The sequence below is a fragment of the Hypomesus nipponensis genome, chromosome 4, assembly GCF_054491055.1.
Source record: "Hypomesus nipponensis isolate SF chromosome 4, ASM5449105v1, whole genome shotgun sequence".
Classification (NCBI taxonomy): domain Eukaryota; kingdom Metazoa; phylum Chordata; class Actinopteri; order Osmeriformes; family Osmeridae; genus Hypomesus; species Hypomesus nipponensis.
The window spans coordinates 10,175,805-10,201,701 of NC_140364.1; the positions used below are offsets into that span (position 1 = coordinate 10,175,805).

Consider the following 25,897-nt stretch of genomic DNA (forward strand, 5'->3'; position numbering starts at 1 on the left):
ACTTTTCACTCATTCACGGATGAGGTTCATTTAGGCATGATGGCATTCAGCAGACCATCCATGGCGTTTTGAGTCAGTATGCCATGAGAAAACTATTTCTATGATATTGTTGAATCCGTCTAGTGCCAAGGCCAAGTCAGCAAAAACCAAGGCCCGAGGGAAAAACCAAGAGGAAAAAACAGTTCATCAGATCATATGTAACTGATGCCCTGTGGCTGACTTGTTATCCTAAAGGCAGCTAAACAGACAAGGGATGATAAACCTTCACATTAACTAAGAAATGAAAGAAGGAAGGAGAGAAGGGTGTAGAACAGGGTTAGTTCTGACTGAACACAGACATGAGTAGAATTTGTCAGCATGGACCCAATCAGACCAAGAACTCATAAGACCAAGTCACACGTCTAGGTTTAAAATAACCTTGCAGGCCCCTTAGAGGGGGGTCTGTCCAGGATTAGCCAATGAGATTCTCCCTAGAGAAGTTAGCAGAATTAATTTGCTGTGACTGCAGTGAGTTTTCTGCCCACATCCAATCTGGTGGGAGGGCAGCCCACCTCCATCCCACTTCTACAGCCTGGTCCTGGGGCAAATCTCCACGCTCCGCCCAGACCCCTCAGGCCCGCCCGGTCCCCTCAAGCCCCCCATGTCCCCTCAGCCCCCCCGGTCCCCTCAGGCCCCCCCGGTCCCCTCAGGCCCCCCCGGTCCCCTCAGGCCCCCCCGGTCCCCTCAGGCCCCCCCCGGTCCCCTCAGGTCCCATCAGGCCTGCCCAGATAGATCTGCAGGATGACTACTGAGGAACCCCCACCCTCTAGTGGACCATGGGCAACATTGACACTTTCCCCACATCATGACATCAACCCTGAAGAGCTCAAAGATGAAAAACAGGCCACAAGTTGTTGTTGTTTTTTTACTTTTGTAAAGGAATACAAAACAGATTTAACTCTTGTTCAGGTGGAACAACGGTTTTACAGTAACGTTGTACACTTGGAAATGAAAATACGTAATTTCTTCTCTTTTTTGACGAACACACAAGCATAATAATACCATATTCATGAGGATAAACATGTGGTCACTGAAAGAAAATACCTTTCAAAGTCAATTGAAAAATATGATCTGAAACTAATGTTGCAAGTCAAGTTTGACTGGGGGTGATCCAAAATAACTTTGCTTTTAAAACACTAGAATCCAATTTCAAATCCAACTTCCTGAGAAATAAACAAAGTGCTTTTAAAGATAAGCTGAAATTACGGAACTAACAACTCAAAACAAGGAAAGTAAATACTTTTTTGGATCTTTTAACACCCCAACAACACAGTTTTGGACATAAAAACACAAACAAGTTCTGATGTCAGTCTTTCCATGTCATCGATCTTCTGATTCGAGTTCAACCGCTATTAGCTTCAGGCTACAATTAGAGTAGCTTGATATTGGCTAGTGTCACGCAAGCACACTCAGATAAGTGCACACATACACACCAAGTCCCCATTTTCCCCCTGATTTGAAACATTCCTGGTATTCCACACGGGGGGGGGGGGGGGGTTCTGGAATCAAGTGTGCCCAGGACAGTAATACAGCTGGTTGGATGGCCCTGGATGTTCTGGAGCCGTTAGGTGGTTTGTGTCCACACCTCACTGGCCCACGAGTGGTTCTGTTGGAGCCAGCGGCGGGCTGAGGGCGTGTCCAGCAGGAACACCTGCTCATTGGAAGAGTTGACCGCCCGGTAGCGGACCGTTAGCTTGGGGTTGGGGATGATGGCAGCAGAGAGGAGACGGCTACCCGCAGACAGATACCCGCTCTCACAGTCGAGTGTCCTTCAGAGAGAGACACACACATCAGTGAGTGCATATCTGACACCACACACACACACACCAAGTATTCAGTGCCAACCTCTCACACACACACACACACACACACCAAGTATTCAGTGCCAACCTCACACACACACACACACACACACCAAGTATTCAGTGCCAACCTCTCACACACACACACACACACACACCAAGTATTCAGTGCCAACCTCTCACACACACACACACACACACACACGTGTCCAAAAGACAGGCACTCATGCACCCATATGTGCAGTACCACACCCAAAAAGACAATTCTCACCTTGTGAGACTTATGCTGAGACAGACAGGAGTGCCTGGGGTGCTGAATATAGCGGCAGCGTTAAGGGTGATGAACATCTCGAAGGCCAGAGCCATCTCGATCTCTCCCAGAGAGCAGGGGACAGTCAGGGATAGGGAACCAGGCTGGGCTGACACGCCTGGGTAGTAACCTCCACACAGCGAACCTAAAACACAGACACACACCCGTTAGGCAAATACATATCCACATACCATCCATCCATGCATGCATGCATCCAGTATGGTGCAGCAGCTGGTGATCAAACCAGACCAGAGATCAGACCAGGAGGGGGGGGGGGGGGGGGGGGGGGGTCAGGGGTGGACGCACATTTGAAGAGGCCCCGCGCCCGCAGCCAGACGTTCTGCTTGCCCAGCTTGTGCAGCAGCGTGTGCAGGAGAGGGGGCTCCACAGCCAGGCTCTTGGACAGCATGAAGTCCAGCGTGTCGGCCGCCACAGGAAGGGTCTGTCTCTCCACACACACGCTCAGGTGGGAGTTGAACAGGCTCTCGTACTGGGACACGCTCCCCACGTCTGAGGGCACAGAAGAGGGAGGGAGAGGGTCACACACACATTACATGTGATTTTGTGTGGGAATCAGACAAGTACGTGTGTGTGTGTCTGACCAGTGGGTTCCTTGAGGCCAGGCAGGTTGGTGAGGACCTCCAGGGTGTCTCTGTGGGAGGTCTTCTTGGCCAGACAGACCAACACGTTGGTCCTTTCAATGACATCAGTGGGCTCACAGGGCCACAGGCTGGAGCCCAGGAACCACTTGTTATCTACCACACACACGCGCGCATGCGCACACACACACACAGTGAACACCACTTTTCCTGGTACCAAAAGCGTAAATCGTTGACGTACGGAGGTCAGGTGGTTCACCTCGAAGCGTGTTGAGAGCCCCCTCTACGCTTCCGCTCCGGAGGAAGAGCTCCGTTGCCATGGACACCAGGCGGCAGCGTGACGCCCCGTCCTCGTTCCCGAACAGGCCCTTGAGGGTGGAGTAGTTCACCTTCAGCCTGGTCAGCACTTCCACCAACCTCTGGCCCTACACACACACACACACACACACACACACACACACACAAACACACACACGTCAGACCACATCCTCCTTCAGCATCCCTCCATTCCAACACCAGTTAATTACCTTGGCCCACTGCTGGTTTTTGTGGTATCTGAACATCAGCGAGATGCCAATCCGTCCTAGGAAGCTCTTCACCAGACCATCTCCACTATTCTCCTGACACACTAAGAAACAGGAAGTGACATCACCATGCTGCGTCTCTCCGACAGCGCCAAACGCCAAATACTCTCGATAACAAAACAACCTCTTGTTGGTTTTGACCTCTAGGGGGAGCTTTACCGGTGTAAGAAAAAGTGGCAAAGGGCAGCGCTAGTCTGTCTTTGGTCTCTGTTAGCAACGCTATGGCGACGCAGCCGCTGAAGTGCTGTAATTCAGACAGGCCTTTCAGGGTGAGGCACACAGACCTGAAGACTGCCCCCAAGCGGCACCAGTCCTCCTGCTGAGCACACAGCTGAGAGACAGAGACAGACAGAGTCAACGAGAGAGTGCAATGGGACACTTCAATAGCAAATAGAGCAATTCTCACGCATATCTGGCCTGTGGGATGAAGAAACAAAGAGAGAGACTGACCTCCACCTCTTGGATGGCGTTGGCCAGGTACTTAGTGTCGGAGATTGTCGTTTTAACGATGGGAGACCTACAGACACGACAAGCAGAGGAAAAACAACAGCTGCTCATCATGGGTCTTTTGTGATCTGTATTCATGGGTCGCCCTGACCCTGCCCCCTCGGTGCAGGGCCTGCTATTGGGGCGTCCAAGGCAGCAGGTCTCCAACAGCAGAAGAACCTGGGGGTGATGGGCTGCAGAGAGGTGGACACACCTGTGGAGGGCTGACGCAGGGATCTGGGTGTCCATCACAGGTGAAGGCAGCTCATTGTTGCACAGAATGCGCTTACAGTCGTCCATATTGATAGCCAGGCCCGCGTCTACCATCTTTCCCCACACACACACACACACACACATACACATAATAAAACCTGCCAGACACATTGGACAATCAAACTGCCTGTGGGCAGGATCCAGAGAGTACCTTGGTTGTGAGGTGCATGAGCTCAGGCACTAAGGATAGGACTGCCTTCTCTCTCACATAGTTAAACAGAGCCAGGAAAAAGTCAGGGCTGGGCTGAGGAGGAGGGAGAGAGAGTTCTTACCCAACAGCCAATAACATTCTCAATAGGCATCATATTCACACGTCACATGCATTAAGGGTTGATGGGAAACGTATATAGCGGCTGTAAACGGTCAGTCACGGACGATGTGTTGGAGCTGGTGTCCAGGGGGGCGGGGTCTCACCAGGATCTTGCGTGCGGCGCAGACGTTGAGGACGTGGATGATGTCGGAGACGAGACCGGCCTTGAGGAGGACCGACAACAAGGAGTTGACCACAGGTGGGGTCAGGTAGATCCCAGGGGCGCTGCTCTGGTAGTAGCCTGCAAACACAGCAGCTGCAGAGGACGGAGGGGAGGGGAGGGGAGGGGAGGGGAGGGGAGGGGACGGAGGGAGGGAGGGAGGGAGGGAGGGAGGGAGGGAGGGAGGGAGGGAGGGAGGGAGGGAGGGAGGGAGGGAGGGAGGGAGGGAGGGAGGGAGGGAGGGAGGGAGGGAGGGAGGGAGGGAGGGAGGGAGGGAGGGAGGGAGGGAGGGAGGGAGGGAGGGAGGGAGGGAGGGAGGGAGGGAGGGAGGGAAAAGGTCTACTATGATTGGAGGATGGACAGGGGTCATGGAAGAGGTACGCTACTGTATCGGGCATATGTGGTTTGATTCATTTATATAGAGAACTACACAGAAGATGACAAGCAGTACCGTACACTTAAGCACCCATAATACCCCATTTAAATGTAGATTTATTGAAAGTATAGCAGCAGGTTTCCCGCAGCACTTTGCAGTTAAGGCGGCCGCCTAAGCAACACACGCCTGCCGCCTTAACTATGTTGTAAAAAACAAAACACGGAACACAAGTTGCACAAGTAATGCAGCGCCAGTCTCCCTTTGCATTAAAAGGAATACTTTTTTTAACCAAGCCCCCCCACGCCCGGTCTGACGGCAAACCCCACCCTACCACCTTAACACATTTTCTAAACCCTGTATAGCAGTACTTTATGAATTCATTTTTAATAGAAACCTTGACAGACTCACCTGCTTTCTGGAGACATACTAAATTCATAGAGTTACTGAACCTCAGCACATTCTGCACACAGAACTGAGAAGGAAACACACAGAATGAATGAGCACCCTGTCACCAGGCGATGGCGCTCTAACATCACATTGGTCACACGCGTAGTTGCAGGACCATCTCCAGTGAATATCCTTAGAACTTTCAACATCTTAAAATGATATAGTCAGCCCAGATAGCTGAAAGGGACACATTGTACGTCCCTGTCAGCTATGTAGAGTCATAATGTGTTTAGAAATGTACTATCTCAGCTATGTAGAATCCTACTGTGTTTTGGAATGTACCATCTCAGCCATGTAGAATCCTAATGTGTTTTGGAATGTACCATCTCAGCCATGTAGAATCCTAATGTGTTTTGGAATGTACCATCTCAGCCATGTAGAATCCTAATGTGTTTTGGAATGTACCATCTCAGCCATGTAGAATCCTAATGTGTTTTGGAATGTACCATCTCATCGCCTTCCATGGGCAGGTGCCGGTACCAGCAGGACTTGTAGGTACAGGTGGTGTCATCTTTGAAGTAGAACCTGCAGTACTACAGTTACACACATCATGTTGTTATAAACAACTTGCCCATGATCAATATAAAAGTTCACAAGGTCAATAAATGGACTGCATTTATATAGGCCTAGATAAGCATATTTAGCAGCACACACAAAGCACTTTACATTTGCCTCTCATTCACCCATTCACTCACTAATGGTGGCTTAGCTGCCATGCAAGGCTCTGACTGTCTCTAACCCCTGAGGCAGAACCCTGCCACTCATGGTTGTGGTGAATAATAAACCATACCTTATCAGACTTCAGTATCGTGTGTCGAAGGTCTCCACTGTCGATTTTCATCTGAGAGGTTTGCCCTATGACAGTCAGAAAGTGATTCCTCTCATTAATGTCCTTGCTGGGGAGAGAATATTGTGTGTGCGCGCATGTTAGTTTGTGTGCCCTCACCATGCAGTGTTAGGGTTTTCTTCAGAGAGTTCAGAGTTGGATTCTGGATTCTACAACAAACACACCATCAGGCATCATGTCCTGATACCTGCAGAACAATGTTCCAGAACAGACAATGGCCTAGTGGCCAGGGAAAGTACCTCTCAGATGCCTGTTCCTTTATGCTGATGTTATTGCCATCTTGTTGACCCTGAGAGAATGCACATTTAGAAATGACCAAATTCACATATTGGATCCATGCCACATTCACTTCCTTCTGATAGGGTAGCCATGCTAACCTCCGATGCACCGATGTGTCCAGGAGGCCAGCTGTTGCTGTGAATTAGAGATGGTTTGGAACTCGACTGGGGTCTCCAGGAGCGACCACTAGTCTCATTGTCTGCAAAACATGAAACCATGGACGTCATATCAGAGATGTCATTAACTGAAGATGGATTGACTATGGCTAGAAGCAATATTACAATGTCCACGATGAGCAATACAAACCTTTCAAAGTAGCAAATTTCTTAAAGGTATTTGCACCATTGATTCCAATGGCACCAGAGGTCAAACTGTGATGTAGAAAAACACAAAACAACTATAAAACATTACCAAAAAAAAACAACGTCATTCACTTCTGACTTTTTCTGTCAGAACCAGCACCAATATACCTTTTCTCAGAAGCCCATGAGGGTTCTCTGGACGGAGGGGTTATCAACACTCTGGTTGCCCTGGTTCCAGAAGCTCCACCCTTCCTTGTCGGACCCAGATTCAGTAGGCTCTTCTCTGGCAGGCTTCCAAACAGATCTGGGTCATCCTGGATCACATCCACAACCAGGATATCCTGTTTATAGGCAGCAAGCTCATCCAAAGGCTTGACCCTAGGCTCCCCATCTGGCTTCTCTGACTCAGTCTCCTCTTCCTCTTCCTCTCCAGGTGATCCGAGGAGATGGGTCCCTCCTTCCTCCTCTTCAGAACTCTTCGCCGCCAATTCATCCATTTCCCCATCATCATCTTCATCATCATCATCATCCCCACTGGGAGACAGGTGGGGATTTGTGTGAACACCTGCACCCGCAAATGGCCTCATATCATCTCCTGAGGAACTATGTCCTTCTTTATCCTCGACCCTCTCATTATCCGAGTAGTACCGAGTGTCAATAACAAGCCTTGGTGTGTGATCTCCAGTTGGTGAAGGTTGAGATTCACCACAGTCCTCTTCGTAATTCAGCATATCTCCTTCCTTCACCTCCTCCTCGAGATCGCTCTGTGTTTGAAGGAGCAGGCTGTTTATGGAGAGCGTTGCAGGTGTTGAGACTCCTGGAGGCGTGTCGGGTGTATGGTCATCCGTTGCCACCTGGCTTTCGTCTCTGGATTCGGCGGGCCATGAACTCCCTTGTTCACATTCAGCCGTTGGGTCACGAAGAAGTAGATGGCCATCATGTTGTTCCTTCAGTGGAGGGATACTTAATATACAGTGTGAAAAAATGTCACTCCTTTCCTCTTCAGTCCCTCCCTGCTTCGGCTTTTTAATCTCCCCATCTTCTTGGGGTAAAAGAAAGGACGATTGTGATGAATGAAAGGTGTCGTTCAGTGACTGAAGGGAGGAATTGTGCGAACGAGAGCATAATTCATTTGAGGCTGTGTTTGTCTCACTGACATCCCCTGAGGTGTTTAAATCCGGGTCGGCAGCAATCTTATCCATAACTTTTGATGAAGGACACGAGGATGAGGCTGCTAGGCTGGAAGTTGCACCCACATTTCTGGCCCCATCTTCGGTGAAGGAGGCTGGATTAGAAGAGGCCGTGGGTGAGAAGCCATACAAGGAATCAGGGGTGGAAGGGAACAGCATGGGAAAGGAGACAGAGGCTGTGTCGGTGTCACTGTGGCCAATAGGAGAAGGAGTAGAGGCTAGGTCTGGGGAGAAGGTGGTGTCTGTCTCAGAACCGCCTTTGAGCATGAAGAGGTTGGGGACTGTACCCCTGAAGTCTTCCAAAGGAGAGACAGGGTTGTTTTTTTGGAGAGGAAGACGGTGCAGAAGCTTGTTGAGCTCAGGGAGAAAAGTAGACAATGCCTTCCTATCCCAACATTTCTCTATCCAATGAGTGACTTCCCCCTCTTCTTTCACGCCCTGGTTTGTATTTGGAATATGATTTGTCATTCCATGAGAAGGGACAACGTTCTCTGTGGAAACCCCTAAGTGTCCAGTCCTTGAGGCATAGCTGACAGCGGTGCCCGATGACTGAACAGTGTCCATTGTCGAAGTTTCACTCGTGTCAAAGAGGTGTGATGTCACAGCTGACGGTTTAGGCACGGTAAAGGGCCAGGGCATGTCTGTGCGTGCACAGGAGAACTTTGCCCGTCTTACGTAGGGTATCACCCTCTGACAGCTGAACAGGGCTTGCTCGGAAGGCTCGCCATTTGCCTGACGCGCCATCCAGGCTTCATCAGGACTAAGGGAGAACAGGCCCTTCTCAGACGAGTCCTGGGAGATGTCACTTCCTCCAGGGTCTCTCCTCTGGATGCTATCTTGCCTTGCAGAGTCATGTCCTCTTACAGGGTTGTCTGAATCATCCCTGCCACATATTGGATAGTCTACAGGAGACTTGATGTCACTGGTAATTACAGGCTTCAAAGCTACCTCTCTGTTTGCCTTCATGGATCCTCCATAAGCCATTTCTAGCTTACCGACACTAGAACCTTCTTGTTCTTGGTCCAAAAGCACAGTTGCAACGTAGCCACCATTACCCAACCGTATTCTTTTAGAACGTTGCTTTTCTGCTGCTACCAGGTCATTTCCTACTTCAGGGTCTTCCGCCGTATCTTTGTCCAACATGCCAGCCCCACTTGCCCCCCTGCTCGCCTGCTTACCTAGTAAGAGAGAAACAGAGTGATTGGTTGGACCTTCACTCTTCCCACTCACTGAGGCAGCACAACGTTCTTTGAGTGCTTGCTGGTGAACGGTCAGTCTCTGAGGCTGGCAGGAAGGGTGTCCACACTCCTTCCCTCTGAGATTACCATCTTTTTCACTCCCATGTCCATCTCTGTCTTTAGACAAAGGCCCTAACCACACTCCAGTCCCTAATTCGTGTTTGAAGCAGAACACCATCTTGCTTGTCAGTTTGTCAGGCAGTACACATCTAAAATCCTGCACTGAGCCTTTAAATACTTTAGCTATGTCACAAAGCTTGACTTTGGGATACTTTCCTACCCATATAATCAATTTCTTAGGGGCCTGAATGTTTGTGTTTGTTCTCATGGTCTTAAATCTAACTTTGGGCTCCTCTGGTGCAGCGTTTGCATCATTTGTCTGGACCTGAACCTGGTTCCTTCTTTTGGGAGGAGTATATTTTATGTCTCCACACAGTGCACAGCAAGATGGGGGGCTTGCTCTCCTTAGGGAAGTTCCTGATTGGACCCGCAAGTTGTGTTTGGGACAGTGTTGTGTAATGCTTGCCCTTTTGTCTGCAAGTGGAAATGGACAGATTTTATTATCAGAAATTATTAACTTACGATATAACATGAACTTTCCAGACAGTCCTCTCGAGAATCTAAACGTTTCCAGCCAAGACTGATTATGATACAGTAAATACATGGCCACAAAACTAGTCAGTACAATGGCTACCTATACAAGGACTTAAGTTAGCTCAGTCTCCCATTTTAGAGGCCTTTTGACATAATTACGATGATAGACAGCCTGGAGAGGCTAGCTAACTTAACTGGCTAATTGGCTAGCTAGCCAGCTACTGTGTAACTACCTGTGATACGGGGTGAGGATTCATCATAGAATAACATGTTGTTGTTATGATTGTATAGTCAAACTGCGAATATGACAAAAATACACCTTACTTGAAATTGCGGGATGTGGCGACTTAGTCCGTTCAATGAAGAGGCCATCCCGTCCAGCGTGGTTCACTGGTAGGCAGCATGAGTCGATTAATGTGCCTAATCTATCTGTCCCTAGAGTTGGCACTGTTGATAAAACCTTACCAACTTCGCGTCCTTCCTCTGTTTTCGAAGCACTCACCCCATTCACTGAATCAACACTCTTTTTCAGTGACCGGAGTGGATATGTCTTAACTACCTTTCCTGGCAACAGCGATTGACTGATTCCTGTTGTATTTTTGGTGTTGGAGGATGATTGTCTCAGTCTAGTTTCAGCATTACGTTGCACGTCGCGAGAATTTTTGGTTTTAGCCTTAAATGACTGCTTACTTTGGGTGTATGAAACTTTTGACTCTCTCGTTTGAGTCCGTTCAATCTTTTGCGTGTTTATCTGCTTGTTTCTGAAATCACCGCAGAAGCAAACTGCAAATTGTAGACTGCAAGAGAAACCTGTACGCCTCAGAGGTTGGCCCATGCTTCTAGTAAATCGTCTACACTTAAAGTATTTGCTTCTAGTGTATGGGCCCTCTACTTTCACCTCAAACGTTTCCTCAGTGCAATTTTCCCTTTTGCATTTCAAATAATTTCTTTTGGATTTCAATGTACCTTTACATTGGCTCACATTTGACGACCTTTGCCACCCATCTTTGTGTGAAGGTGGACTGGAACCTGGTGTAGTTCCTTCTATAAAAGCTGGGGAAACCTCAGCGGCCAGGACTTGTAAAGTTTGACGTGGGGATTGTTTTTCGTCGTTCGAGGCCTCGGTGTCCTCCAAAACAGATTCAGTCTTCGCCACGCGGTCATTTGTACTCTCCAGAGTTTCACCAAAAGTCACATCGGTTGAAGGACACGATGTAAAGGGCCGTCGTCGTCTTGGCACACTTGACAATCCATTGGCATCTTTGAACATATTTCGGTTTAATTTGACTTTTCTAGAGGATGCGATCATCTTGATATCTAATTTAAATAAACGTATACTTATATTCCTGGTGCATTCGTAGTTTACAGCAGTTTCACATTTAGCTAGCTGACTAGCGGTGGAAGACTGGAAAAGTGCAACAATACTAGCAAAACAGCAGCATGTCGATTTTGTTATGGGGCGTAAAATAAAATGCGTTTGTCAAAAAAATTTATGAAAATGGTCATTTGTCGTAAGCGGTTATAGATAAAACACCGCAGTAAAAAGGGCTGACTTTGGTATTACTTTTAAGTTGGGTTATTGTGGTTAGCTTGATTAAATGAGGCTAGCGAACGAGGGTGGACTAATTTTCTTCACCTGCTAATTGTCTTGGAAGACATATAATTCGCTTACATTTGTCGAATGCGTTATCAAAAGAAAATGTATCGGGCATCGTGTTGATACTCGTCAACTGAATTACTAGAGGTTATGTTTGCCTATCTTGCCCTTACTGAGCCTCACACTATTAAAACATTTTTATCACACAGTTCCAGGCGCTGGGAACCGTACCAAACTAAGCGTGCGCAAGATCCGCCAATCAAGACAATTTCTGGAGTGGACTTCAAGTCTTCGACATCGTTTCTTTTCAAAGCCTTCTTATGTTCCCAAACAGCAGAATGAATTGGTCGAATTTAATGAATTTATTGACCAGAATACAACGGCACCAGGATTTTAATATCGTTTTTATTCAAAAATATATAAAGCTCACTTCAAATTAATCATTTTGAGCAAATAATAAATCTCTGTGATTGTATGTTTAGTTGTGACAAGATGTTAAGTTATTTTAACAATTATTAATTAAATTAATTAAATAAGAATATAAGGTCAATTTTGTCAAGTGCATGTTTCAAAATAACATACAATAATATTAAAAATGAAATAATTATACAACAAACAATGTTAAACAGTTGATTTGTATTCAGTAAATAACTCACACAGAAGGAAAGATTGGACTGCATGGTGTTGTTGAAAGAAGTGGAGAACAAGTTCAGGATTTAGTCAGGGGTAAGGGTGAGAACCTGGTGTTGGGAAGTAGCCGGTCCTTGCACTGTGGCGGCCTGATTCACAACACCAGCTGTCTCGCCCTACCATGCCAGCAGATGGCGCTCTAACCGCACTGTCCTCCTCTGTCTCTTCGGCAGAACTCTTCTTCCAAGCTCTCTCTTCTCTCTCTCCCTCTTTGCAGATCAGGTCTGTGGGTGCTGTGGAAAGAGAACAAGTGAATGAAAACGAAAGAGAGAGCTGAGCCTCTCTCCCCAGGTGGTCTGACACCTCATCCTACAGGCAGACAGGAAGGCAGAGTGGATCCTGGGAGCTTCTGACCTACCTCTCTGACTGCCAGGCATTACAAACCCTCCAGTTCCTGCACCAACACAATCACACAGAGGCCCCCCACTGCTCTTTATGCAGATTTTACAATCAGGCTATACCAGAAAGGAGGGAGTGTGTGCGTGTCTAAAGGAAAGGTTGAAAGGAATATAATCTTGTCTTCTGCATATGAAATAACTTGGGATTAGTGTGAGATAAAGAGGTGAGCTAGGGGAGCCATATGAAGAGCACAGTAGGAGCATCAAGACTGAGGTCACTCGTTCATATTCCCCTTTAACTGTAGTTTTATACACCACTTCTAATCCCAAAGCTTCCATCAAAGGCATTTAAACTGTTAAACTGCATTTAAACGTATTGGATGAGGTAAAAGAGATGAAGAAAAAAGGCATTCTTAGTTTCTACAGCCATCATCAGTCAGAAATTTGGTGACAGTAGGATTGGGATGAGCAAATGCGGTGGGCAGCTTGGTTTTCCCGACTCAACTGCATCTGTGATTACCTCAGGCACAAGAGATGGGGAGGGGTGCATGAACAGTATCATCTTGATGAACACTGATGTGCCGTTGGGTGTGTATTTCTAGAAAGGAAGTATCACATCTCAAACCTTGTGTGCCCTGAAACAGAATCGGGGAGGTTTCTTCCGCTTAACAATCTCCACCATCCCTTCTGTCCCAAACTGAACCCGTATGATTTATCCATGAATAGAGAAAGAGGAAGGTGTTGGGGGGGGGGGGGATTTTGCATCGACGGCCGCTATATATGTGTGCATATACATATATATATATGTGATGTCACTTTTATGGGGAAAGAGAACTAGCTCTATACAGTGCATTTGAATGCAGTGGGCCCAAGATGAGCTGAGCTCAAAGGGGGGCCAGAACAGAGTGGAAGACACCATTAGCTATGTTAAGGGAGACTAGAGCCATAACAGGATGCCAGCTAACTATACTTCTCTCAGTGGGAAATTGACTGTCAAAACTATCCTGCTTAACCCCAACCATGTCTTCAAACCAACAAAAGAGAGTTTGTTCTGTGTTCATGTCTTAGAGTGTGTACCAGTTCGATTCTGTATCTTTTCTAATATATAAACTGTGATTGTGTTTGTATATTATGTGCAAAGTGGCTCTGCGCTGGGTTGCATTCACCCGCTTTGGGGGCGCAGTCTGGAGCTGACAGGAATGCACATGAACAGCTGCCGTGGAATTCCTTTAAATAGTCCTGTCTTTCTCATCATATGGTTGCCATGGTATCCGGCCCCCAGCTTCGAGATATAACATCCTCAAGGTTTAAGAAACGTACCTGAACCCCGATTCACTGCACTACCGCTTACAATGAATGAACGCTTAATGAATGTGATAATTTTACCAGTGTGTATATTGTTGTGTGAATCTGTCATGTATGATGTCGAATAGGATGAAAAATCAAAGAATGACAGTTAGAACAAAGAGATAGACGGTCATTTACAAAAGTAAACTAGAAAAATTACAGAAATGGGCTAAGAAATGGATAACAAAAATAACAAATAAAAGTGAGGTAAAAGACAGAGACATAAAAGATGGTGTCCTTCAGAAAGTGCAGCAAAATATCTCCTTCCTTGTGTTTCCTGGCCCTGTCTTCTCTTCTCCAGCCCTCCCTCCCTCTCTTACCATCTTCTCTTATCCTCTGTCCACCTTTTTCAGTCACATGTTTGTCCTTTGTTCAAGGAAAAAAAAGGTAAAAAAGGAATGAACAATGTAAGCTTACAGGGATATGTATGGGGTTGAAGTTAATCAGGAGACTGTATGTGGGAGTGTGTGTATGAGTGGTTATGAGACTTGTAGGTGTAAAATCTAATTAGAGAGAGAGGGAGAGTCTTGATCAGAAAACAAGCCTGCGGCCATTTTGTTTGTCAGAGCAGTTTTTCCTCTTTGAGTTAATGTCAAAATTCCCTTCAAGAAAGTTTTAATATGATTAATTTCTTGTTCAGAGACTGAGTGAAGAGTGAGTTTTTGTAATAAAATATTGGCTCATTTGGCACTGGAAGTGCATTGCCGAACTAGGCAAAATCACTAACCTTGGCTGGCTTAAGGTCTCAGGAGGGCCAAAGCTTAAGCTGTCCTTCTAGGCCAAACAGTCTAATCCAATCCCCTTTTCCTTTGATATAAACACTTGCTTGCTTTATCATCAGTATCCTTAATGAGAGGGCAAGGAAAGGCAACTTCATGATACGAAACTTTCCATTTCGCCAGAATACACACAGACTCAGTGACTGCATATGAGAGAGCAGGGTACGCCTCAGTATCCACTAATGCACCTGTAAATTGAGTTGGAAAATGAGGATGCATGTTGTCTGCACATTGGAGCCAGAGAGCTCAAAAGGGCCTTTGGTGGGGGAGATTTCTCGTGTGTTGTAAAACAGCCAAATTAATCAACACAACAGACCTCTGCATGTCAGAAACCCTTTTCCTTCACAGTGTTACCTCAAGCCAGAGAGCTTTCTCCTGTCTTATTGTCAGCTTTCGTTCACTCCCTTTATCTCTACTCAGTGTTATGAATTGTATTGTCTGTGTGTTGTGGATTAGGGTGCTGTCTGAGCCTATGCAAAGGCTTCCCTTTCCTAAAAGTGTTTTTTTTCCTTCACTCTCGGCTAAAATGTTCTCTGAGTTATGTGCGCGCACACACGCACACACGCACACACAGACATCTTGGATTGTGGATTGATAGTCTACCTCCAACCATGACTGTATCCCTGCTGTCCTCATGTCGCCTGTCAGACAACTGTCCATGAACCCGTTACCCTCTCTTAGATATTGAGAGAGAGAGAGAGAGAGAGAGAGAGAGAGAGGATAAAAGAAACAGAAATACTGCAGACAAGGAGAGATAAAGAGAAGAGAGAGAGTACAGAATTGAGACGTACCAAAAAAGACTACTCTTTTTCGTCATCATTATTCTTCCTTCCTTCTGTTCTTGTCTCTGCCCCACCCCCATCTATCTTGCTGTGGTCAGTGTGCTGAGGTCAGAGAGGAACGTACAGTGGCCTGTCTGCACAGGAAGTACTCCCGTGTTTTTAGTGTGTCCTACTGCCCATTGGTGTACATCAGCCCTGTATGCCTATAAAACAACATTTGCTTTTTGTCTTTGACTTGGCTCATTATCTGGAGAGGAATGAAAGGAGGAATAGTTAGGATTCACGCCTTGGGCCCTAGGCTGCACGTATAAATAGACACTCAACTAATGGCTCCATTATAGTCAGGGACACAGAGTCATATTGGCAGACTCACGAGAGAGTGAAAGAGAGTGACAGAGAAACCTCTGGAAGGAAAAGGGTCTAATCAATAGCAAAAGCCTCTCTTTTAGTTCTCGAAATAACATACAGTGACACACAGACCAACATAAACATATTATCTTGCAGTAAAAGCCCAATGAAGCACAACAGAGTTTCTTGTTATCCTGCCTCAATGTGTCTGTTCTGTGGACCTACCATCTCATTTATTCATCCATTCCATCCCGGGCCAGCCTGAACAAAGCATTTTGAGGTGGGAAAGAGATGTTGATGTGTAAATGGTAAACCCGTCTGTCGCAGTCGGTGCATACACACACATACATACACACACATACATACACACACAAACATACATACACACACACATACACACATACATGCGTGAAAGATGTTTGTTTGCGAGCTGTGCTTTAGGCAGTGGCAGTTGTGTTAGAGCTGGGGCCTGGCATACATACACACAAACACGCACAGACACACACACACACATAGAAAAAAAACACACACCCACTCACACTTTGATAAAGGCTATGCTAGAAGTTATTTTGTTGGCTTTGTCTCGAAACAGTGTTTTCCTGATAAACTGGTGTCTGAAAAGGCCCAGCTCGCTTTACTTGCGTTATTAGTGAGATGGCTCATCCCTGACTGCATTCAGCCATGCTTGAAATCTGGGCTGTGCATAGATGGTCGCCTAATGAGAATGAAGAAGAAAAAAATAAATAATACGTATACATAAATTAGACAACGGTCCTTATCTCGGGACGAAATGTACGTGTGCATGTGTGCTGGTACCCGCGTGTCTATTGGTCTATGCTCAAGAGCACGCCTTCACTTTCAAAGCTAATGATTAGCATAGTGACAGATTCTCATAATGAAAGCTAGGTTCTCCGTTCTTCTCCGAAATTCTTTAGGCTTTACAAATGGTACAGAGATGTAGCATAAATCAGACTTCACAGAAGCAGGCAGTCATCATCTGCTTCAGGAGTGCAGTAAAATATTGCTTGGTAGTTACAATGGAGCCGCCTTTTTACTGGTGAAAGCCCTTATACTTGTTTTATCAACTGCTGTAAATCAGAAATGGCAGCAATGTTTTATGGGTAGCAAGCCCCTGTCCCAGACCCCGCCCCCCCTCCATGCCACACACACGCACTGGCGCACACACACACACACACAAGCACACATGTCTACATGAGTGTATTGAATGCAGAATTTTTTTGTGTAAAAGTAGATATGTAGAAAAAGGCAGATAAATTGCCGCTGTACCGATGCCGGGAGCTGGCAAGCAAGGCGTGCCAGTGGAGCACTAACTCTGATGACTCCCTTAGGTGCCAAGCCTTGTGGGGCGGTTAGGGGGGAAGCGGGGGGGAGGGGGTGGTTGGTCTGGAGGGCGCGGCACGGCATAGGCCCGGGCACGAGGTGCGGAGAGCTGTCAAGAAAACGGCAAGGTCAGCTAGTTCGGCAGACACACTCAGCACCTCAGCACACAGTTTCATCGAAAACAGCAGCCCTCAGTCTGGAGCGTAGCTAGGACTAACGCAGGTGTCTGAGCATTTCCCATGGACCGACACGTATTCATATAAGCAATAACAGTTTCAGCATTTTGCACGCACTATATGAGAATATGCATAAAGAATAGAATGTAGAATGTTGACAGATCTAGAATCTTGATGCTTCAACATGCCAAATTCGAAAACTGCTTCAACTGCCCCGGCTAGTGTGGCCTACTATATGTGCACCTGGTTTAAAATAGTTCAACATTTCAGAGGGGAAAACACTCGGCAGACAGACAGAACCCCGGCAGTCTCACTCTGGCTATCAGACTTCCTTCATGTGAGTGCACGCATATATATGCACAGCGGCTCACACAGATGTACGCACTCCTGTCCGCCATTACAGAACGTGTGCCAGCGCGGCAGCCATTTTGTGTGGATGTTCTGGAATGTTCAATTAGGATAATTGTTGCTTACGAGGACAGTTCCCTGTGTTTCTAGCCTCATGTGCGCAAACAGTATATCAATTCAATCACGCCAGAATTACAGTCCACTTATGGGAGCTTCCGGAATATGAAAGAGAGGTTCTTTTTGTTCAGCCTACAGTGTGAGGAGCCTCCCGGAGAACGTGTGCTTAAACACGACATACGTATGTGATCGTGCAATCATGAGTTCGAAAATATGAGCGCGTCTGGCCGTGCACGAGGGCGTTCCCTCTTCATCCCACAAGTGAAGAAGGAGATGGAGGGAGGGAGGACAGAGAAAGAGGAGGATGTACATGGAAAAAGAAGGAAGCAGAAAGGGTGAAATGGGAGCAAGGAAGGAAAGAAACGCATAGCTTGTTCTTTTTCGCCTCTGTCTTCAGACAGAGACTGCGACAGCAGCGTAGCCCTTATCTCAGCTGGAGGGGCCGCTACACTCCCTGAAGAACATAGGACACCCCCCCCCTCCCCACCACCACCTGAATGTAGAACGTAGAACATACCTCTCTTCCCCTACATAGGACAACGCCTGCCAGCTGAACATAGACTAAAGCACGGCACCGCACCCCCCCCAATTTATAGAACCCGCCCATACTAAACCCCACCATCTGATTACAGATCCCCCCCCCCTTTCCCTTTCAAACATTGGACATCTCAACATAGAACATAGGACACACCCCCTCACAGAACAGAAAACCTCCCAGAATACCGTCTGAAAAGCGCTCCATCACACACTCCTATCAGAACATGTATGCACAATGCAAGGCATTAGGCACGCAAGCCTGTCAAATTGCACAAAAGTTAATGATAACGTTTTGTGAGGACCAGGTTAAAATGAGGATCTAGATATGAGCAAGAATGGATGACATGTATTAACACACTGGTTGGTCTACGGTTGGTTTAAAGATCCATCCCAGTAAGAACACAGGATTATATGAATACAAGTTATGTAAGGATCTTGTGGCAAACATGGCTGAATAAGGCTCAATATGACTGCACAGTCATGTGGACGGGGTTAAGCAAGGCTCTACAGTAGCACAATGGGGTTAGGTCCTGCTGCACATGGACAGGGTTGAGTGGTGTCATAAGACTCAGGGGTTGAGTAAGGGCGTTGAGACTCGTGAGGGGGATATGGAGGACATCGTAGAGAGCTGTGCACATTTTGGAAACACACACACATTTAATGTCAGTACGCCTCGTCTGTCTTTCTAACCTCTTGTTCTGTGTCTTTCTCTCTCACACACATGCACACACACACACACACACAGAGCTGATCAGCTGATATAAAACAGCTCTTTGTCTTTTTGAACTGCACGGCTACTAGCAGTTCAATCAGACATGCAAAAGCCCTCCGGAAAATCCTGAGCCATGTGAGACCGACATGCTACATACAGGTCCCCCCCCCCCCCTTTCCACCCAATGTCGAAACTGTTACACGTGCACCCCCCCCCCACCCCCCCCCCCTCTTCCCTCTCTACCCCCTCCATCCCCTATAGCCTCAGAAAGCCTTTACAGAGGGAAGGGAGACGGTATTAGTAGAACATGATAAGGAGCAGAAATGTTGACGGTGAGCCCGTTTGACAGGGTAGTAAGCCCACCGTGGTGGAAGCGTGTTCGACGAGCTACTGGGAAGGAGAGCGAGAGATAAAGAGGAGGGGTGTGTGTGTGTGGGGGTGGAGGGCTGGGGAGGGGGGGGGGTGAACTTTCTCACCCAGCCATGTCTAGAAGACCAGAGCTACAGTGGCAGACATAGGGGAGCCTTTGTCTCCCACCTCACCCAGGCACTGGGGGGGAGCACGCACACACACACACACACACACATTCACATAACACACATACACCTTACATGCCGGGTGAAACACACACTCTATAATGGCATGCACTCCAGCTGAACATAGGATGTGACAACGCCTATACAAAAATAATGTGTGTCTGTGCGTGTGTTTGGATGTGCGTAGTACGTACATATACCTTCCTTGATTGCTTATGGGAAATTCAATGAGTCCACAACTATGTTGAATCTATGTTAGTAATCTATGTTGAATCTATAAATAGTAAGCAAATATTTGTTAACATTTGCACATTTGTGAGATTTGCAGACTTATATGTGCTTGCTCGTGTGTGCATGTGGGTACGTGTGTATGCATGTGTGTGTTTGCATGTGTGTGTGAGAGAGAAAGTGTGTATCCTCAGACTCACCTGGCGGTCCCCTGGAGCTGGTTGTCGTGGTGATGCAGCTTCCTCTGGGGTTTGCAGTGCGCTGGCACCTGATGTCCCCTTTTTTCTCTCTCTCTTTCACCCTCTCTCTTTCTCTCTCTTTCACTCTCTCTCTCCCTCTCTCTCACTCTGTCTGTCTCTCTCTGCTCTTCCTCTTTCACTCTCTTCTACCTCTCACTTCCTCTTTCTCTCTCTTTCTTTCTCTTCCTGTCTTTCTCTCTTTCTCCTCCATCCCTCTCTCTATCTCTTCATTGCTTCACTCCCTTCTCTCTCTCTTGTCTCTTTTTACCACTCTCTCTCTCTCTCCATCCCTTTTTCTCTTTCTTCCTCTCCCTGCTCTCTGCTCTAGTGTGGGATCAGTGGCTGCACCCTACCACTGACAGAACAGTGGGAGTCATAGAGGAGGAGCCTTATGGAGAAGGCAGATCGTACCATTCTCTCTCCATAGATGAGGAGGATTTGAAGGGAAAACCTTATCTTCTACTACTCATACTCTCTGAAGGAATGATATTTCACCCCTCCGTCTACACAGACATGGTTTCTCCCAGCTCCATGATTCTCTGATTGGAGGATGTGCTTCCTACTTCACTAAAATGTAAAATTCCAAGACAACTGATAGTACAACTATGATCCAACTATGAGTTTACGTGTGTGTGTGTGTGTGTGAGAGAGAGAGAGAGAGAGAGAGAGAGGGAGAGAGAGAGAGAAAGAGAGAGAGGGGGAGAGAGAGAGAGTGAGAGATCGAGAGAGAAAGAGTACAAGCATCATGCATGTGTGAGCAGTGCACCACCGGCGACAGTGTATTGTTCCATTTCTGCTGGTGCAGCACATATGGTAGCAGCTTTTTAGAACAGTGTGTTAGAGACAGTATAGAGACTCTCATTGTGTGTGTGTGTGTGTGTGTGTGTGCGTGTGTGTGTGTGTGTGTGGGAGAGATATCATCACGGTCAGGGCGCCTTCATCATGTCCTATGGGATCTCTGCGAGGGACAAGTCAGTGACACACTCACACATGTAACATGTCACAAGATGTTGTGCTGGGTTCCACAGAGAAAGCGTGTCAAGATATCCCAATTGACTGACATCCACCCACCCACTCACCACCCCCAACCCCCCACTCACCACCCCCTCCCCCCATTCAGCCCCACAAACACATGTTCTTCTTATATCTGAACATACGCAGGTCTGATGTTCTCGGGTCTCTCTTCGCTGCATTGGATTGATTAAACTTGATCTTAAGAACTGAGCTTAAGAATAGGCACAGACCCGCCATTGACAACTGCTGTATGAGAGATACTGAGGAGAGAGAGGAAGATGGGAGGTCTGCCTGGAATTGAGGACACACACGCATACACACACACACACACACACACACACACACAAAGAGAGAGTGGCACGAGGCAGACGACAGGGAAAGCTCACACCCTGGTGTCTCAAGAGAACACAAAAGAAATCCTGCTGACTCACTCTGCCATTGGCAGTAAGGACAAACAAACTCACTTGCAGCTTGTGTGTGTGTGTGTGTGTGTGTGTGTGTGTGTGTAGCAGAGATGTGTCCATATCTCTCGCATCCTACTTTCGTTCTGTCTCCCTCATCTTCTGGAACTCAAACCTCCTCAAAATCCTCTCTGCGTTTGGGTCCAACATCTATACAATACTGTACTTTTACACTGCGGTTAGAAATTGGTCAATGCGTTACATTCTATTTTATAGTCAGCTGGACCAATGAGTGCCTGGCAGCACGTTGAACCCACTCGTGGGATCTTTCTCTGCATCTACATTCAAAGCTGATAACTGGCGCATGTGCTCATATCAAAAAAGCTGTGTGTTTCGTACCAACGCATTAAATAGATCCCCCTCTTTCATGGTGCTCTCTCTCCTGCTCTCCATTTAATTACCTTCTATATTTAACGGAGCTGGAGGTGCTATTTTAAGGCTCCATGCTCTTGTCACTGATATCGGAAAGAGACATTATTCAGAGAGGGGGAGCTTACTGTCATGGACTGATATCAAAGCAAAGACAGGTATCTGGTATCTTTTTAAGTAAGTGGTCTTCTTTCCTGAGCCTAGCGGGCTAGTGCTGTTGCTAACACAGCTAGTGAGTCTCTCTAAGGTGTGGTCTCTCATCCCTGGTGCTTCCCCCAGTCTTCTGTCTCTGTCACCACATGGACAATGATAGGAGCGTGACAAATATGACTTTGTCAGGAAGAAACATGGACACAGAATACAAACACACACACACACACACAAACCTCCTCAAAGACAGTATAGATCTTTGTGCTCCATATTGGTTGTGATTTATGATTGTTCTTCAGTAGCGGCCACAGTCATCTGGGAGATGATGGCCATATTGATCCTACAAACAGTTTCATTTACTACCAAAGCCAGCTATTCATACTCACTCACACACACACACACACACAGAAAGAGAAAGCATGCATTCACATTTAAGATGCACATAGACACATCAATATGTGGAGGCAGACACACACACATACACACACAGCAGGAATAACCCAGCTTTCTGCTTCATCAATTCCCTACCTCCTCCACGTCTGCTATTCTTCCCATCCTCTTTCTCTCAACCCCCCTCTCTCTCTCTCCCTCTATCTCTTATCTCCCCTAGGCCATCTCATCCTTTCAGCTCTCCTCTCATTTTAACTCGTTCCTATACCATTCTGTATCTTCTCCTTTTCGCTCTACTTCTCCTCTCTTTGTCTCATCTCCTCCCTCTTGTATTCTCATCCTCTCCCCTGTTTGTGTGTTTGTGTGTGTGAATGCAAGAAAATAGAGCTTGAAGACACTGTAGCAGAGAATGGTCAGGCGGGCGGCCATCACTCTGACTCTCAGTTTCTAAATCAATCCCACATCCGCAGCTAATGCAAAACTGGGTCCTCCTCAGGAAGCATTAGGTCTATTAGTCAAAGTGTGTGTTTGTGTATTTGTGTGTGTGTGTGTAGAAGCCGCATACTCAGCAGTGACGGACTTCAGGGCTGTAGATCCTGTGAGGTCAGCAGGTGCTACAATAAGAGAGGAGCCATCTTAGCGTGTGTGTATGTGTGTGTGTGTGTATGTGTGTATGTGCTCTCCTTGCTTCCTGTGGGTTTGTTATGGCTCTAAAATTAACCTCAATTTACCAGAAGACACCTGACCGGGAGAGAGCTGCCAATACTGCATTCGTGTGCAAGGAGAGAGAGAGAGAGAGAGAGAGAGAGAGAGAGAGAGAGAGAGAGAGAGAGAGAGAGAGAGAGAGAGAGAGAGAGAGAGAGAGAGAGAGAGAGAGAGAGAGAGAGAGAGAGAGAGAGAGAGAGACAGAGACAGAGAGAGAGAGAGAGAGAGAGAGAGAGAGAGAGAGAGAGAGAGAGAGAGAGAGAGAGAGAGAGAGAGAGAGAGAGAGAGAGAGAGAGAGAGAGAGAGAGAGAGAGAGAGAGAGAGAGAGAGAGAGAGAGAGAGAGAGAGAGCGGAGGAAGATATAGAGAGATATGAAGAAATAGAGTGGTAACTATACGTTTAACCATTTAACCTGCTGCAAAGCTGAGTATTGGTTGGTTGCCTTCATGCAAATGGGTATATGTTTACACATTTAAGAAGTGAAATTGAAGTAGAATTTGCGACTAAACACAATGCATTCACATTGCTTGTCATGTTGTAGCAGACAACGATCATCCTCTCTGTCCTCTTCCTCTCTGCTTCATTGAAATGAATGTATATGCACATCACCTCTCTTTTTATCTTATACACTTGGTCCTTCCTCTCTTTCTCTGTTTCGGTCTTTCTCCCTCTTATTCCCTATCTCTTTCTCTCTCACTCTGTCCTTTTCTCTCTTTGTCCCTCTCTACCTTTCTCTCTCTCCGTTTCTCTCTCCTCCCCAGCTCTCTTCCTGTCTCTCTCTCTTTCTCTGACATTTGTCCCTGAGGGTTTTTTGAATCCCGAGGTAGATCAAGTCTCTGCCGATCAATATCATCCATTCATCTGTGTGTAGATTAAACACTCTGTCTCTCTCTCTCTCTCTCTGTCTCCCTCCCTCTCTCTCTCTCTCTCTCTCTCTCTCTCTCTCTCACACACACACAAGACACTGGTGGCAGCTTCTCTGTTACCTCAAGTAGCAGGGCCTCCCATTCACAAAATCGGAAAGAGAAACAGGAACAAGGGAACGGGCAACAGGGAAAAGAGTGAGCCAGTGTAAAAGATAGGGAGGAATCAGAACGAGGAACGGTGAAAGAGAGACAGAGAGACTGGCCTTTATAAATCATATCCAACACTGGCGCCAGCCATGTATCCTAGCAACCAGACAGTCTCCCCCCCCCCCCCACGCCTGCCCTCTCCTCCCCACCCCCTCCTCAAACCTCCCTCTCTCGAAAGTCTGGAAATTCTCGTCATTCATGCCACACAACGCTCTGTCACCATCAACCCCGGCAGCCAAGTCCTCTACAGTTGCTAAAAACCTGATTAAAGAGTCGTCCATTCTCATCCTCTTTGTAAACCGCTCGGCACTTTAGAATAATAGCAGCCTCTAGAGCAGAGGCACAAAATGGCCGCTGTGTATGTTGAAGCTGACAGATATTCTGGAGGTGCTGAATGTGGTGAGTTAAGACTTGACCCCTTCAGGCCCTTTAAGAACATGTTGGCTCTATACATCACAGTAATAGTCGAAGCGACTTTGATTTGAGTCTTTGTAGACTAAAGCCATCCACCCAAAACAAACATTTCAAAGCACTACATCTCATTATGTGAATTAGCAGCATGCTTCTAACTCAGTCAACTTCCACCTGGTGGTTTATGACATTGGCCAACTCAATAATACTCAGTTATTTCACAGTCTCCAGACTACTAAGGCTTTATCCTTCCAACGTTTGTTCTGGGTTCACCTAGTGTTCAGTGGTCTGCCACTGTGTTCTCGTGTGTGATTTGGGGCACTCAGCAGCAAAAGGAGTAGGGTGAGTGTTTGTGTGCACTTTGAGCTGGGTGACAAAGAGGGTAGGCATGAGGCTAGTGGATGGAGGAGGATAGGAGAGTTGAGCTGTGTGTGTGTGTGTGTGTATTGTATGTGTGGGTGTCCGTCTGTGTGTCTGCTGTGTGTGTGTATAAATGTATATACTGTGTGTGTGTGTGTGTGTGTGTCTGTGAGCATGTGCCTTTACTGCTGCTGTGTGTGTATGTGTCTGCTGTGTGTGTGTGTGTGTGTGTGTATGTGTGTGTGTGTGTGTGGTGGGGGGGGAGAGGGATGGGTGGAAGGGTTGGAGGATCTGAGTGAGAGTGGTCTAGGTGCATTTGTAACCACTCACATTGTCTGCTCGGAGTCTAAGAGCCACTAAGTGTGGGTGGCATTAGAGGGAAATTGTGTGTGAGATTGTGTGTGTGTCTGTGTGCAGGAGAGAGAGAAAGAGAGAGAGTTCATATAAAGAGGCAGCTCGAAAGAAGAAAGAGAGAGAATGTGTCTGTGTACACTTCCAGTCAGTCTGATAAATTGATCAATCTCCCAGATATTAGCACTAGAACAACCTTATGGCATTCAGGGATGAGTGTGCCAACCATGGATAAAACTGTGTTTTATGTTTATATTGCCAGTACTGATGGCATCATTATACCTAGAGCATGCTTCCAGTTAACAGGGAATTTGTTTTGTCATTAAGTTAATGGAAAAGACCAACAACTCAGCATTCATTGGAACCATCACATCAATCACTTTAATATATATATATATATAGTATGTATGCTACATTCCACAGAGAAGATTATTTGACAGACAAGAAGTCTACACTGCACAGTAAAGATTTTTAGATATTAGACCAATTATCCGCATTCCACAATAGATATTTTTAGATATAGACCAAAGTCTACATTCCCCAGCAGATTATTTGGCATTGGACAATACAATTGACAAATTGGTTCTCAACACAAGTGTGCCACCTTGTGGCCATAGAGAAACATGACTCTTTACATGTGTGGGTGATCCATGGCTCCATCG

The 25,897-nt window shown here is 46.7% G+C and overlaps 1 protein-coding gene across 4 annotated transcripts; it reads right to left on the reverse strand.

The window, feature by feature from the left end:
• Positions 1-899: 899 nt before the first annotated feature.
• On the reverse strand, positions 900-11,678 carry topaz1 (testis and ovary specific TOPAZ 1). Of its 4 annotated transcripts, none has more exons than XM_084696512.1 (20): positions 10,161-11,678; positions 6,983-9,776; positions 6,819-6,883; positions 6,611-6,711; positions 6,473-6,522; positions 6,333-6,382; positions 6,177-6,241; positions 5,833-5,919; positions 5,348-5,411; positions 4,508-4,659; positions 4,245-4,337; positions 4,035-4,147; positions 3,785-3,851; positions 3,494-3,665; positions 3,278-3,378; positions 3,010-3,175; positions 2,754-2,906; positions 2,458-2,661; positions 2,113-2,296; positions 900-1,808 (listed from the first exon to the last, which is right to left on the reverse strand). In XM_084696512.1, exons 1-20 carry the CDS (start codon positions 11,143-11,145, stop codon positions 1,604-1,606), a joined length of 5,871 nt encoding a protein of 1,956 aa, XP_084552638.1. In that variant the 5' UTR covers positions 11,146-11,678; the 3' UTR covers positions 900-1,603. The 4 variants fall into 4 exon arrangements, with proteins under 4 accessions (XP_084552638.1, XP_084552639.1, XP_084552641.1 ...); XM_084696513.1 differs by having other exon boundaries at positions 6,983-9,177; positions 10,156-11,678; XM_084696515.1 differs by having other exon boundaries at positions 6,983-9,182; positions 10,803-11,675.
• Positions 11,679-25,897: the final 14,219 nt, after the last annotated feature.

Bases quoted from the DNA above. Each gene is read 5' to 3' on its own strand.
- topaz1 (XM_084696512.1), bottom strand. From the start codon at position 11,145: ATGATCGCATCCTCTAGAAAAGTCAAATTAAACCGAAATATGTTCAAA. The intron at 4,660-5,347 runs GTGAGTCTGTCA...CGTCCTCTGCAG, and splicing joins AGTATGTCTCCAGAAAGCAG to CTGCTGTGTTTGCAGGCTAC. The intron at 3,176-3,277 runs GTAATTAACTGG...GTGTGTGTGTAG, and splicing joins AAAACCAGCAGTGGGCCAAG to GGCCAGAGGTTGGTGGAAGT.